This window comes from Peromyscus maniculatus, chromosome 6, assembly GCF_049852395.1.
Source record: "Peromyscus maniculatus bairdii isolate BWxNUB_F1_BW_parent chromosome 6, HU_Pman_BW_mat_3.1, whole genome shotgun sequence".
In the NCBI taxonomy this organism is placed as follows: Eukaryota; Metazoa; Chordata; class Mammalia; order Rodentia; family Cricetidae; genus Peromyscus; species Peromyscus maniculatus.
In genome coordinates this window covers 96537230-96550540 of record NC_134857.1, presented here as the reverse complement: position 1 = coordinate 96550540, position 13311 = coordinate 96537230, and the positions used below count along the sequence as shown (strand labels likewise).

The window sequence follows — 13311 nt, the reverse complement described above, 5'->3', positions numbered from 1 at the left end:
CCCTGAAAACACATACATACAAGTAGCATTGTACATGCTGGGCTCTTGGGAGAACCTGGCGGCCGGGTCCAGCTTGGATGTGTTGAATGGACACCTCAGCATTTGCCCTGGGTTGGAAACTGAACATCCCAGCCTTTTGTTGATAATAAATGAATGACAAGGGGCAACAATCGTCTCTGACTACTTCCTGCTGACATTGGACATCGTAGGGGGACCAGGAAGAGCAGGCTGTTTCACTTGCTGCGCAGGCTCTCAGGACATTCTGGGGCTAGGGATGTGAGACAGCAGGCGGAGCAGTTCGCGGCCTTTAATTGACTGGAAGTCCGCTGAAACATGTATGTTAGGGACAGAAGGTAAAGTTAAGGATTTCAGGGGAAATTTTTCCTTAGGTGTACATTTGATACTTTAAGGCCCATGGTCCTGGTAGTTGGGGGAGGAGAGTCCCAAGGCCAGGGAAAGGGGAAGAATTCCCACCCTCAGGAATAGGCTGTGGGGAAACAGGCTGTTGATTGACAGTACTTGTCTGGAGTCCATTTGACCTGTGGGAGGTGAATCCAAGTCAATTCCTTGAAGCTTACCAGTTTTTTTTTTTTTTTCAGTTGATAAAAGGAGGTAAAGGTTTTAGGTATGTTAGCATTACCACTGTTTGTAATCTGTACTGAAATCCACATTTTAGAAAAGGCAGTAGACTCATGCCTTTAAGTTATAGTCTTTAAAAGCTTGGGAACCTAAAAATGATTCTGGGTTAAAAGCGTGAAGACTCTTGCCTGTGTCCAGAAGACTGTGTGTACATAGATTAGACAAATGTTTTTAGCACAGTGAGAAGCACTTTTAAGTCTATACTTAGAAGATGACCAAAGGGAATTTAAAATCTTGAGCTTGTTACTATGATAGTAATCATGCTTTATCAGACTAGATTAATAGCTTATCAGAACTCCATTGACTAATGTTAAGACTCAGAACTTTGGAAGCCTTGATACAACAGTAGCATAGTGAGAAAGAAGTCGGAAGCATTCTTCATTTTTATAATACCTTAAATCACCTTTTTATCTCCACTTAAGATTTCACATCCTCAGACCTTTACAACCCGCATTTATATACCTTAATAACTTGATTTACACACCTTCAGTCACTTTGTTATCACAATTTAAACTTTCACATTCTCAGACCTTTATAACTTGAATTTACACACCTTAAAACCCTTAGACCCTAAAACATTTTCTTAGAGCCTCACAACTTAAGCTTCCATGTCTTCACATAAACTTTATACCTTAAAACACCTATTTTTGCTGGGCAGTGGTGGCGCACGCCTTTAATCCCAGCACTTGGGAGGCAGAGCAGGCAGATCTCTGTGAGTTCAAGACCAGCCTGGTCTACAGAGGGAGATCCAGGACAGGCACCAAAACTACACAGAGAAACCCTGTCTCGGAAAAAAAAACAAACAAACAAACAAAAAAAACCACCTATTTTCTATCTACTCATTCACCAGGAAACACAAGTGGTTGATTACTGAGGGCAATCATTGCAAAGCTAGTTCCTTTAAATACAGGAATAGTAAAGAAGCTACATTGAAATCTGTTTTGTGAATGTATCTCTTTTTTGGAGTCTGGCAACAAGGTAAATTGTGTCAAGACCTAGTAGTAGCTCTAGGAAAATGAGGCCTGTAACCTGAGTTTTACACACCAAGAGAACAGTGAAGGCAGCTGAAGCCTTGGAAAAGAAGCTGGGTGCTTGCTTGCTGTTAAAGCTACAGTCAGTCAGTATCCTCAGAGATCTGAGAAGGATAGATTATTACTGCAAATATAATCTGAGTGGTCTGTGTGTCAATTAAAATGACAGAGCCCCATTACCTAGATGGGTTACCCTAGGCTTCAGTGGCCTCCACCGTTTCATTGTGGGCAATTGTAGGTCTTTGGCTGGCATACACAGTAGGTTAGGCCTTTGGCTGCCAGACTCAGGTCTGAGATTTTTCTGTAAGGGAAAAACTTGGGAGACCGACCTTATTTTGACGAGGCAAAGTAGAGCAATTAACCCAAAAAAAAAAAAAAAAATGTCCATAGTTTGAGCAGAGCCCTGGCAGCAAGCTAGGCCTGGGGCAGTTTTGCCCAGTGGTTAGCATTACTACAATCCAGGTGGAGTTGTCATGCCCCTTCTGTCTTCTTTGGGTACCTTTAGGGTTTCTGCTAGGAGGGGGCAGCCCTTTCTATTATAGGAAGCTTAAACATTTTAATGCCATATTCTGCAGATCTGAAGAGACAAACTGGGTGCCAGTGAAGGGGGTCCCTGAAGGCGTCAGACAGGGAAGCAAACCAGCAAAGAGATAAGAATGAAAACCTGGTGCAGATCAACTTCATCAACCTGGATCAGTCCTTGGGGAAATCTAATAACAGGCAGTTTATTGCCATATGTTTAAGCCCAGTACAATTTTTCTGATGTAATACAATCCCCAATGCACAAGGCATAATTACATTGAAATCAACTCAGGGAACATGTCATTTCCTCCAAGAAGATGGGTTCTAGAGATAGGCTACTTATACTAACTTAAGGCCCAAGCGTCTGGCTGGGTCTCAGTCATACAGATAATATAGAGGTCATGTGAGCTATTAGCTACCTCTGGTCCTGGTTCTGGGAGCTTGGGGGAGCCTCTGGGGGAGCTGTAAGGGTCATTTAGATTAGTAGCCACCTCTGGTCTTGGTTGTAAGAGCTTGAGATGGCCTGGCCCAACAGATGACACAGATCACCAGGCAGTTAATCACTTCCAGCTCTCAGCTTTCTGGATGGAAGAACAACAGGGTTTTCTTTTTTCCCATTGGAAAGACAATCCTGTATGCTTAACATTAATGGTTTCTCTAGAGATCTTTGGTCTCAAGGACCTTCATGCAATGCTCACAACACTGGACAGGTTGTATTTATGTTTTTAGGAATATGTATATATGTATGTATGTATGTATGTAACAACAATTTAAAAAAGCCATTGATTTGAAAGAGAGCAAGGAGAGGTGTATTGGAGGGAGGAAAAGGAAGGGTTAAATTATATAATTATGATCTGAAAAAAACGATTTTTTTTTCAAGACAGGGTTTCTCTGTGTAGCTTTGCACCTTTCCTGGAACTCACTCTGTAGCCCAGGCTAGCCTCGAACTCACAGAGATCTGCCTGGCTCAGCCTCCCGAGTACTGGGATTAAAGGCGTGCGCCGTCACCGCCCAGCTTGATTTTTTTAAGTCTACTATAAACCAACCTAAACTTTTTTTTAACTGTAATTTCAACTATAGTGTATGTGTTTTTTCCATCTTATAACAGAATATTTGTCACACAAAAAAGAAGTCTTGGATACATTTTCCTATAAACAGCCTAGCTTGGGTCAAAGTGGACATATCTTGGCTTCCAGGATTCACAGAGCTTTAATAATCAGGAGATGTGTGGCTATAGGCAGTAGTGCATTGCTGGCGAATGTGCTGGCCCATGAGAACCAACTGCACGCGGTCCCTTCCCGATTCTGAGCTCAGTGATGTGTGTCTGGTAGCTTTAGATCATCCATGGCGGGTAGTTCTGTAAGGAAGTCAGCAAATACTGCAAGCTAGTACTTCCCATCCCTAGAGGCTGCCGCTGTGTTCGGAGTAGTAGTAGTAGTAGTGTGTTTGTGGCACACTGCTGAGTTTGAGCAGGTGCAAGAGGTTCACGGCAACGCTTCCAGAATGCTTGTTGAGTCTGCGGTCGGCTCAGTTGCTCTGCAGCAGGGCAGCTGTGTTGTGACATCTTCCACATTCTGCATACGATTCCATTAGAGATTCCATAGAGACTCACTTTCTCCATTGTGGTCTGTGAAATAGCAGAGATCTCCACTCGGATACCCACCTGTAGGTGTTGATTGAAGGGCAAGAGTAAGGGTTCCGAGTGGAGTGGTGGAGGGGTTAGGGTCAAATGTCAGGTAAGAATCTGTACACTCAGTGTGTGACTAGAAATCAGACTGCAGGGAAAGGAAAGGAGGGTGCTGCAAAGGAGACGCTTCTGGGGTGCTAAAATATCCATATGCTAAATGTACAAAGTGCAGCAAAATCAAAATGCCAAGTAGTTCCAAAAGTAACATTAGGTGTGGCAGATTATCTTAAGTATATTTGAAAATTCATAAGTTTTTTTATAATGTTTTAAGTAAAATACCTTCAGTGAGTTTATTAAAGTAGTTTATTCAAATGCTTTTGTGTAGGGTTTGAACTACAGTTCCGATTAGGCCCGACTTTACAAGGGAAAGCTGTTACTGTGTATACAAATTACCCATTTCCTGGAGAAGCATTTAATCGAGAAAAATTCCGTTCCTTGGATTGGGAAAACCCAACAGAAAGAGAAGATGATTCTGATAAATACTGTAAACTTCATCTGCAGCAGTCTGGATCTTTTCAGTACTACTTCCTTCAAGGGTAAGCAAGGAGTTAATGTATTATATAACTTAAGTTATCTGACTGTAAATGTTACTGTGTGAACCATGGTGATGCAGTTTTTACAGAGTTTTTGTTTGTTTGTTTGGCTTTTTGTTTTTTCGAGACAGGGTTTTTCTGTATTGCCTGGGCTGTCCTGGAACTTCCTCGCTGGCCTCAAACTCAGAGACCTGCCTGACTGCCTCCTGAGTGCTGGGATTAAAGGCATGAGCCACCTGCCTAACTATGGTGCTTTCTTGAGATGTGATTAGGCTATGATTCTTCAGTTTTGAGGAGGTCACTGTCTAGCCCATTATACATTCAAGTTGTATGTAGTTAAACTCCAAGCTTTTCCTGTCATCAGTTTAGGAGACACTATTTGTTTGAATGATATTGTTATTGATAGACATTAGTGTATTTATTTTCTAATAAATCAACCATACTGGATGTCATATTTTAGTCTATGAAGATCTATAGTAGTTGAGAAAGGATAGGAAATACCTGTTCTGGGGCTGGAAAGATGGCTTAGTGGTTAAGAGCTTGAACTGCTCTCACTGAGAACCCAAGTTTTGTTTCCAACCTTCACGTCAAGTGGCCCACAGCCTCCTGTAATTCCAGTTCCAGGAGATCCATCACCCTCTTCTCCCATCAGAATCTTCACTCAATTGAGTGCACGTAGCCACACACTGACAGACACGAACACATAATAAAAAAGGAAAGAAAATACCTATATGTTTTATTACAATCTTGTAAATGACTATTTATCTATTTATTTATTTTGTTTTTTTTTGAGACAGGGTTTCTGTGTGTAGCTTTGGACCCTTTCCTGGAACTCACTCTGTAGCCCAGGCTGGCCTTGAACTCATAGAGATCCACCTGCCTCTGCCTCCTGAGTGCTGGGATTAAAGGTGTGCGCCACCACTACATGGCTGTAAATGACTTTTTAAAAATGATTTACTTATTTTTATTTTATGTGCGTTGGTGTTTTGCTTACATGCATGTCTGTATGAGGGTATATGGTACACCAGAACTGGAATAACAGACAGCTATGAGCTGCTTTATCAGTGCTGGGAATTGAACCTGGGGCCTCTGGAAGAGCAGCCAGTGCTCTTAACCTCTAAGGCATCTCTCCAGCCCCAGCCAATGCTCTTAACCCCTGAGCCATCTCTCCAGTCCCTGTAAATGGCTTTTATATACTTATAAATAAACATTTTAGCCATGTGTGGTGGCACAGGCCTATAATCCCATCACTGCATATATGGAGGCAGGAAGATCTGGAGTTCAGGATCTTCCTCCACTGTGTGGTCAATTTGAGGCAACCTGGGCTACATGAAACCCTGGATGAATGGGAGGGAGGGATAGAAGGAGGGGTTTAAATGGGCAATTAACCTTCCAGATAGAATCAAACTGAATTAATGCTTTTTCTCTCTAACTAACTAAATATGTTTTGTTTATTTTCCCTTAGAAGTGAGAAAAGTGGAGGAGGTTACATAGTTGTGGATCCTGTTTTACGTGTTGGAGCTGATAACCACGTGTTACCCCTGGACTGTGTTACTCTCCAGACATATTTAGCAAAGTGTTTAGGACCCTTTGATGAGTGGGAAAGCCGACTAAGGGTTGCAAAGGAATCAGGTAGTGTTCAGTTTGCTTTCTTTTTCTTTTCTTCATTTTAAAACTAAACAGAGTTGCTATGATACAGGTCTCAAAGGCTTTCCTTCTCCTTTTAATATTGATTACTAATGTAGTGAGAAAAACAAAATCTACAGCTTCTACAGATACCAGGTTCTGTGGATCAGGTTAACAAAGGGAGGCACTCGGTCATAAAGTAAAATGATTATCATTTATAAGATTTTATTTGGCACATGAAAGTTAGTAATAAAGCTATTAAAATATGAAGGAGAATGTGTCATATGTGATTTTAATTAGCCAATATTAATTATCCCTTTTCTATATAAAAGGCATATGCTGCCTCACATGCTGAGAATAAAATGAAACTTGGTTGTGTTTCCCACTGAAGTAAGGTAGAGTCGCACCAGCATTCTAGTGTCATGCTAAATATTCTGCAAAGAAGGGATGAGAGTTTCATTGGCATAGCTATAGTGAATGCAAGTCCCATGGACCATTTAAAGTGTTCCACTTGGGTACGACATTTTGTGCATGCCACTCTGTGCTGTCCGCAATTACAGGTGAACCTACTAAGAGCTAAGCACCGTGGTGATGGCTATCAAATAGCTCATGCCATTACCCACTTCTCATGGATGAGGACAGTGATAGCCTGAAGGCCATAAGTGGATTTGCTGACAGTCTGTTGTGGTAGAGCTAGGACTTGAACCCTAGCCATTGGTTCCTTTTCTACCGGCATGTCTGTCTTACTGTTGATGAGAAAGCTCATGTTTATGCCTTGCTTAGCTTCAGGGTGATCTGTTTGCCTTTTCATGTGGTGGTCTGTGTTTTCTTACTTGTAGGTTACAACATGATTCACTTCACCCCACTGCAGACTCTTGGACTGTCTAGGTCATGCTACTCCCTTGCTGATCAGCTAGAATTAAATCCTGACTTTTCAAGACCTAATAAAAGATATTCCTGGAATGATGTTGGGCAGCTAGTAGACAAACTGAAAAAGGAATGGAATATTCTTTGTATTACGGATGTTGTCTACAACCATACTGGTATGCACTTTAGTGATTTCAGTGTGAATACTACATTCTTACTGTTTTGTTTATTAATATTTTCGTTTGATTTTAAATTGTTGTTGTTAGTAGTATTTTGCAGTCTGAGGAATTGAACACTGGACCTCATATACGCTAAAAAAAAAAAGCAAGCTATCTGCCACTTAGGCATGTCCCTGGCCCATTATATAACATTCATTCTAAAGATTAAAAAAAAAAAAAAAAAAAAAAAACAATTAAGAGGCCTTTGATTTTAAACCATTTTATAGAATAATGTCAGTGTTAGGTTGTTAGGTGAGCATATAATCAACATGAAAGTACTTTGCATGTGCTGCTTATAGAAATAGGAGAATGAGCATAAGAGGGACCTAGACATTTGTTTCCACCTGAATATAAGTACTTTTCCGACTGACAAGGGGATTCTGTACAGCAGGAGCCCTTGTTCTGTACCACACACACATTTAAAAATATAATGCTGAGTATGGTAGGTATGCCAGCAGTCCCAGCACTTGGGAGGCAGAGGTGGGGGAGTCACTGTGAGTTCAAGACCAGCCTGGGCTACACATTGAGTTGCAGACCAACCAGAAGGGCTGTATTATGAGACTCTGTCCCTAACAACAGCACTCATTATTGAAGAGAAAATTATTGATAAATCCTCAAAGTCAAATCCTTTACGTGATAAAAGAGTATATAGTTCGACATCTAAAGTACTAAAAAGAGTAAAGCTACATAGATGTGTTGTTTTCCTGACCGCCATCCTCTACAGAGGTATTTGTTCCCCTTACCTGCCCAAGCAGCTTGCCTGGCCTCATGGGGCCTATGGCCCTGGCCTTACATTTTAACCCCATGTGCCTTACAAGGATCCACTTTGTGTACCGCAGTGTGGACAGTCTGGAAACCACTGCTTTACACATGTCAACAGTGGAAATTCTGGATAGAGCAGTTTTAAGGTATAGCTGTTTCATAAAGTCTTTCCTAAGCAGCCATAGAAATCATGAAGATACTTAAAAGCATGTGTGTGTGTGTGTGTGTGTGTGTGTGTGTGTGTGTGTGTGTGTGTATTTCATGACTGTTGGTAATAATCTCTAATAGTGCTGGCAAACAAAGTTGGATGTTTAAAAAGATACATTCAGGCTGGGCAGTAGCGGCGCATGATTTTAATCCTAGCACTCAGGAGGTAGAGGCAGGCAGGCAGATCTCTGTGAGTTTGTTGGCCAGCCTGGTCTGCAGAGAGAGATCCAGGACAGCCAAGGCTACACAGAGGAACCCTCTCTCAAAAACTAAACAAAAAAAATACATTCCAAAATGTGATGTTTCTACATGTACTTTGGAACCAGGCTTCAAAGTCTACAGTGCGAACTTTGTATTTCAGTAACTCCATATTCACCACCTGAAAACTGGCAGTGTTGGTAATGACTTGGACACCTATAACATTCACATCGAATTAGCAGACCACATATAGACACAGAGCTACAAATAGTGAGGTTAGAATACTGCTTAGGCAGTGGCTCACTAAGACACTTCATGAGAAATTGTATTTATTCCTTTCAGAAGACAGGCATTCCAAGATGAGTGTTTGCTCAGCCACGATGGTGAGCCAGGTTCTTCCGGGTTGCTCCATCATCTCCTACACTTCACTTCCAATGTTTAATCAAACAGGGCTGCTCTGGCTCCTGTTGCCGCACTTAGTGGAGATGAAAAGTCAAATGTTTAAAGACATGACCTGGTGTAATGTTGCTCTGCCCACAATGCATCACATAGGATTTTGTCTCTGGTCACACCTAGCTACACAGGAGACTTGCAGTATAGTGTTTGGTTTTTGTTTGTTTTTGTTTTTGAGACAGGGTCTCACTTTGTAGCCCAGGCTGGCCTGGAATTCACTGTGTAGACCAGGCTAAGCATCAAACTTGTGGTAAACCTTCCTTAGCCTCCCAAATGCTGGAGTTATAAATACAAGCCACCAAGCCGTGCAGTGGTGGTACACACCTTTAGTCCCAGCTCAGGAGGCAGGGGCAAGCAGATCTCTGAGTTTGAGGTAGCCTGGACTACAGAGCAAGTTCCAGGCAGGGTGACACAGAAAAACCCTGTCTTGAAAAATCACTAAATAAGTAAATTCAAGCCACTATGCCTTGCTCAGTTTAACTTTTTTTTTTTTTTTTTATTATGTATGCAGCATATATGACTGCAGGCCAGAAGAGGACACCAGATCTCATTACAGATGGTTGTGAGCCACCATGTGGTTGCTGGGAATTGAACTCAGGACCTCTGGAAGAGCAGTCAGTGCTCCTAACCTCTGAGCCATCTCTCCAGCCCCTCGGTTTAACTTTTATTATCAGATCTGTGTTCTTAGTGTATCCTGTTTTCATCTGTTTATTTATTGTAGGTACAAATAAACACTGAGTAAATAAGTTACTTACTAAATAACAATAAACTAGAAATAATAGTGATTATAAAGTCCAGTTTGACTACAAGATGTGTTCTTCCCTTTTCTTTAAGCTACTAATAGTAAGTGGATCCACGACCATCCGGAATCTGCATATAATCTTGTTAATTCTCCACACTTGAAACCTGCCTGGGTCTTAGACAGAGCACTTTGGCATTTCTCCTGTGATGTGGCAGATGGGAAGTACAGAGAAAAAGGAGTCCCTGCTTTAATTGAAAATGATCACCACATGAATGTAAGTGTGTGTAGAAGACCACCCCACAAACTTTCAAAGAGCAAATTAACTGTGTATAAGTGTAAATGGGTATAATGTGGAGAAAGGAATGTGCTCAGATACATTTTATATTGTTTTTAACATTGAAATTTTTCAGTGCATTCGGAAAATAATTTGGGAGGACATTTTCCCAAGGATTCAGCTCTGGGAGTTTTTCCAAGTAGATGTTCACAAAGCAGTTGAACAATTTAGAACACTTCTCATTCAAGGTAAAGGCTTTAAACTAGGTTGTCCCTATCACTTTTTAAGACATTTAAGGTTACTCTTAAAGGGATGACTCTTTCTCTGTAGTTAGCATCATTATTAAATCTTTATGGATAATGTTTGTGGGATTTTTACAATACAAAACTCCAATTGTTCTTGGCAAAGTGATGCGTGCCTTTAATCTCAGCACTCGGGAGGGGGAAGCACATTTGTGTGTAAGTAGGAGGGGGAGGGAGGAAGGAAATAGCCCTGTTAACTTTTTGTTTTATTTTTTATGAAACAGTTATATACTGAAAAATTGAAAAAGTGACCGTTACATTCTTCTGTGGATGTTTGCATTTAAAATACCATTATTTCTTTCAGAAAACAGGAGAGTAACTAAACCTGATCCAAAGGAACATCTTAAAATTATTCAGGACCCTGAATACAGACGGCTCGGCTGTGCTGTCGATTTGAGCATCGCACTGGCGACTTTTGTACCACATGAGTACGTTATGCTTTTCCTCGGTAATGTTACTCATCAACACTGATGCTGTTCATGAAAACCTTCATAGAAAATGAGTAAAGGAAGGGTCGGTGAGGCGACTCAGTGGGTAAAGGCGCTTGCTGACCACTTGAAACTGATCCTCAGAAGAAGAAAGTCCACTCTGGAAAGCTGCCCTTTGACCCCCACACATTCTGTGCACACCCATACACACACACAACTTCTGCATACTTAATAAGTAACAAATGTGAAATGTTTTTAAAATAGAATGAAGTCATCTGCCCTGTTTTTACAATTTCAACACCTGACCTTTCCTACATTCTCTGTGTCAGGCCATCCTGCTAAACGTGAAGTTAAAGCTTTCACAACTGGAAAAGCTCCTCAGTCCTGATGACCGTGTTTAAGATTTCTGTGACACTTGTTGGGAAATGTTCAAGTCCGGGTTTTGAAAGCACTAAAGCTTGTTTTCTCTGTCTGCTAGCGCCGGGCCAGCTGCAATTGAAGAATGCTGTGGCTGGTTCCGGAAGAGACTTGAGGAGTTGAATGCAGAGAAGCGCCACCTCATCAGCTGCCACCAGGAACAGGTCCGACAGCTCTGAATCGCTGCTTTTCTTTGAGTCTGAGTCCCTGTCATTTTTCACCGGCATTGTAACGTAATTCACTGTTTTCTAGGCCGTTAATTGTCTCTTGGGAAACGTGTTTTATGAACGACTGGCTGGCCATGGCCCTAAACTAGGACCCGTCACTAGAAAACATCCTTTAGTTACCAGGTATACATTCTGTTTTAAAAAATGTCCTCTGATGATAATGAAAGTTGAGAGCATTTAACTTTTCAACTTGACCTAATATTTCTTTTTCTTCAATACAGTATATTGGAAAAGAAGTTCTGGTTCAGAAATAGGCTTATTACTGATTAATTTTCATAGACAAGTCTTCAATTAGAAAAACTGTCAGCAGTTTGAACCAAATTACATTTATTTATGTTGGTATTTCTGGAGAACTGCATATGTAATGTCAGTCTGTTTCCTGTTGCTAAAACAGAATGCCCAAGATTGGGTAATTTATAAAGAAAGGGAGTTTAATGTGGTTCAGGGTCCACTGGCCAGGAAGTCTAAGAACATGGCAGCAGGATCTGCCCATTTTCTGACCAGGGCTGGGCTGTTTCAGTTCATGGCAGGAAGATGACAGGCAAGGGGGTGAGATGGAAGACACAAACACAAACAAGGTGGCTTCTGAAACCCACCATCATGATCACTGTGCAAGAGAAAGATGCTGATCCACTCATGAGGGTGTCCTGCCCAGAACCAGGACTCCTGTCACTGGGCTCCATCTCCCAGCACCACCACACTAAGGAATTAAGGCTCCACACCTGGTGTGGTGGCACATGTCTGCAGTCCCACAGTATGGAAGCAGAGACAGGAGAAGTCTAAGCTCAGGGTCCCTGTGCTGGAAAGTGAGGCTGTGTCTAAAGAAGGAGAGGGCAAAGGGTTAAGGTTCCAGTGCATGAACTTTTGGAAACACTGTACCAAGAGCACTCAGCAGTAGTAACTTCAGCGCTGCTTGGAGAGCAAGCACCTCCTCCTTACATAAGACCTACAGCGTCAGGGCTAGAGGGTGGCTCAGCAAGCAAGAGCACTTGCTGCTCCTGCCAGGACCTGGGTTCAGTTCCCAGCTTCTGCTTTGGTGGAACCACCCATAACTCCAGCTCCACGGATGCATTGTCCTCTTCTGCCCCCACGGCCACCAAACATACACACAGTACACTCAGTATGTTCAGACAAAACACTCATCTACAAAATAAAATTAATCAACCTTTTATAAAGCACACAGTTATGTTGGGAAGCTAAAGGGTAGGAAGTCCTCAGTGGTTTCCCTATAATTCTATGACGTTGTGAAGGTTATTTAATGTTAGCTATTCTTCAATTTTTTCATTTTAGTTCAAGTTTTTAATGTTGCTCCTTTTCATTCTCTTTACGGAGTTTCTTTGTGTGGACCTTCTTTTAATTCTCTCTTCCTAGGTATTTTACTTTCCCCTTTGAAGAAATGGCCTTATCCACAGAAGAGTCCATGATGCACCTCCCAGATAAAGCTTGCTTCCTGATGGCACACAATGGATGGGTGATGGGCGATGATCCCCTTCGCAACTTCGCTGAGCCAGGTCCCTGCCTTGTCACTTTTCTCTAGATGGGAAACAAGCTTGTGGAAGGCTCAAACTGGGATCTGTTTTATTGGTTGTTTTTGTTTTTACAGTGGGTTCTTGGCTTTTAAACTGTTTGGCTAGAGATATCAGAAATGCATCAGTTTGAGAGTGAACCTGTCTCCTTCACCCGGCCTCTCATTTTCTCAAACTGTTATGTGTCTGTTTCATATAGCATTAGTCTACTTAGGATTCAGTTAAAGCAGAATATTCTGTTGCTTTTTTTTAATGTGTATGGATGTTTTGCCTGCATGCAGTGCCCACAGAGGCTGTCAGGTGCCCTGGGATTGAATTTATAGATAGTTGTGAGCCACCATGTGGGGGGTGGGAGTAGAACCCAGGTCCTCTGGAATAGTAGCCAGAACTCTCTCTTTTTTTTTTTTTTTTTTTTTTTTTTTTTAAGATTTATTATGTATACAGTGTTTTGCCTGCATGTATGCCTGCAGGCCAGAAGAGGGCGCCAGATCTCGTTTCAGATGGCTGTGAGCCACCATGTGGTTGCTGGGAATTGAACTCAGGACCTCTGAGAGAAGCAGCCAGTGCTCTTAACTTCTGAGCCACCTCTCCAGCCCCTAGCCAGACTCTTAATCACTGAGTCATCTCTCCAGCCCCTCCACTGCATTTTAAA

At 41.8% G+C, this 13311-nt stretch overlaps 1 protein-coding gene across 3 annotated transcripts in view; it reads left to right on the top strand.

Moving 5' to 3' along the window:
* The window catches only part of Agl (amylo-alpha-1,6-glucosidase and 4-alpha-glucanotransferase), a 66518-nt gene that overhangs the window by 12938 nt on the left and 40269 nt on the right, over positions 1-13311 (top strand). For 2 of the 3 annotated variants that reach the window (XM_006977832.4, XM_006977831.4), the window contains exons 3-11: positions 4205-4415; positions 5878-6044; positions 6878-7081; positions 9578-9759; positions 9896-10007; positions 10366-10489; positions 10968-11070; positions 11159-11256; positions 12505-12644. In XM_006977832.4, the coding sequence (XP_006977894.1) occupies positions 4205-4415; positions 5878-6044; positions 6878-7081; positions 9578-9759; positions 9896-10007; positions 10366-10489; positions 10968-11070; positions 11159-11256; positions 12505-12644 (1341 nt within the window). Of the gene's footprint in view, positions 1-3768; positions 3929-4204; positions 4416-5877; positions 6045-6877; positions 7082-9577; positions 9760-9895; positions 10008-10365; positions 10490-10967; positions 11071-11158; positions 11257-12504; positions 12645-13311 lie in introns of those variants that run through there. The other variant, XM_042279803.2, reaches the window with a different exon arrangement.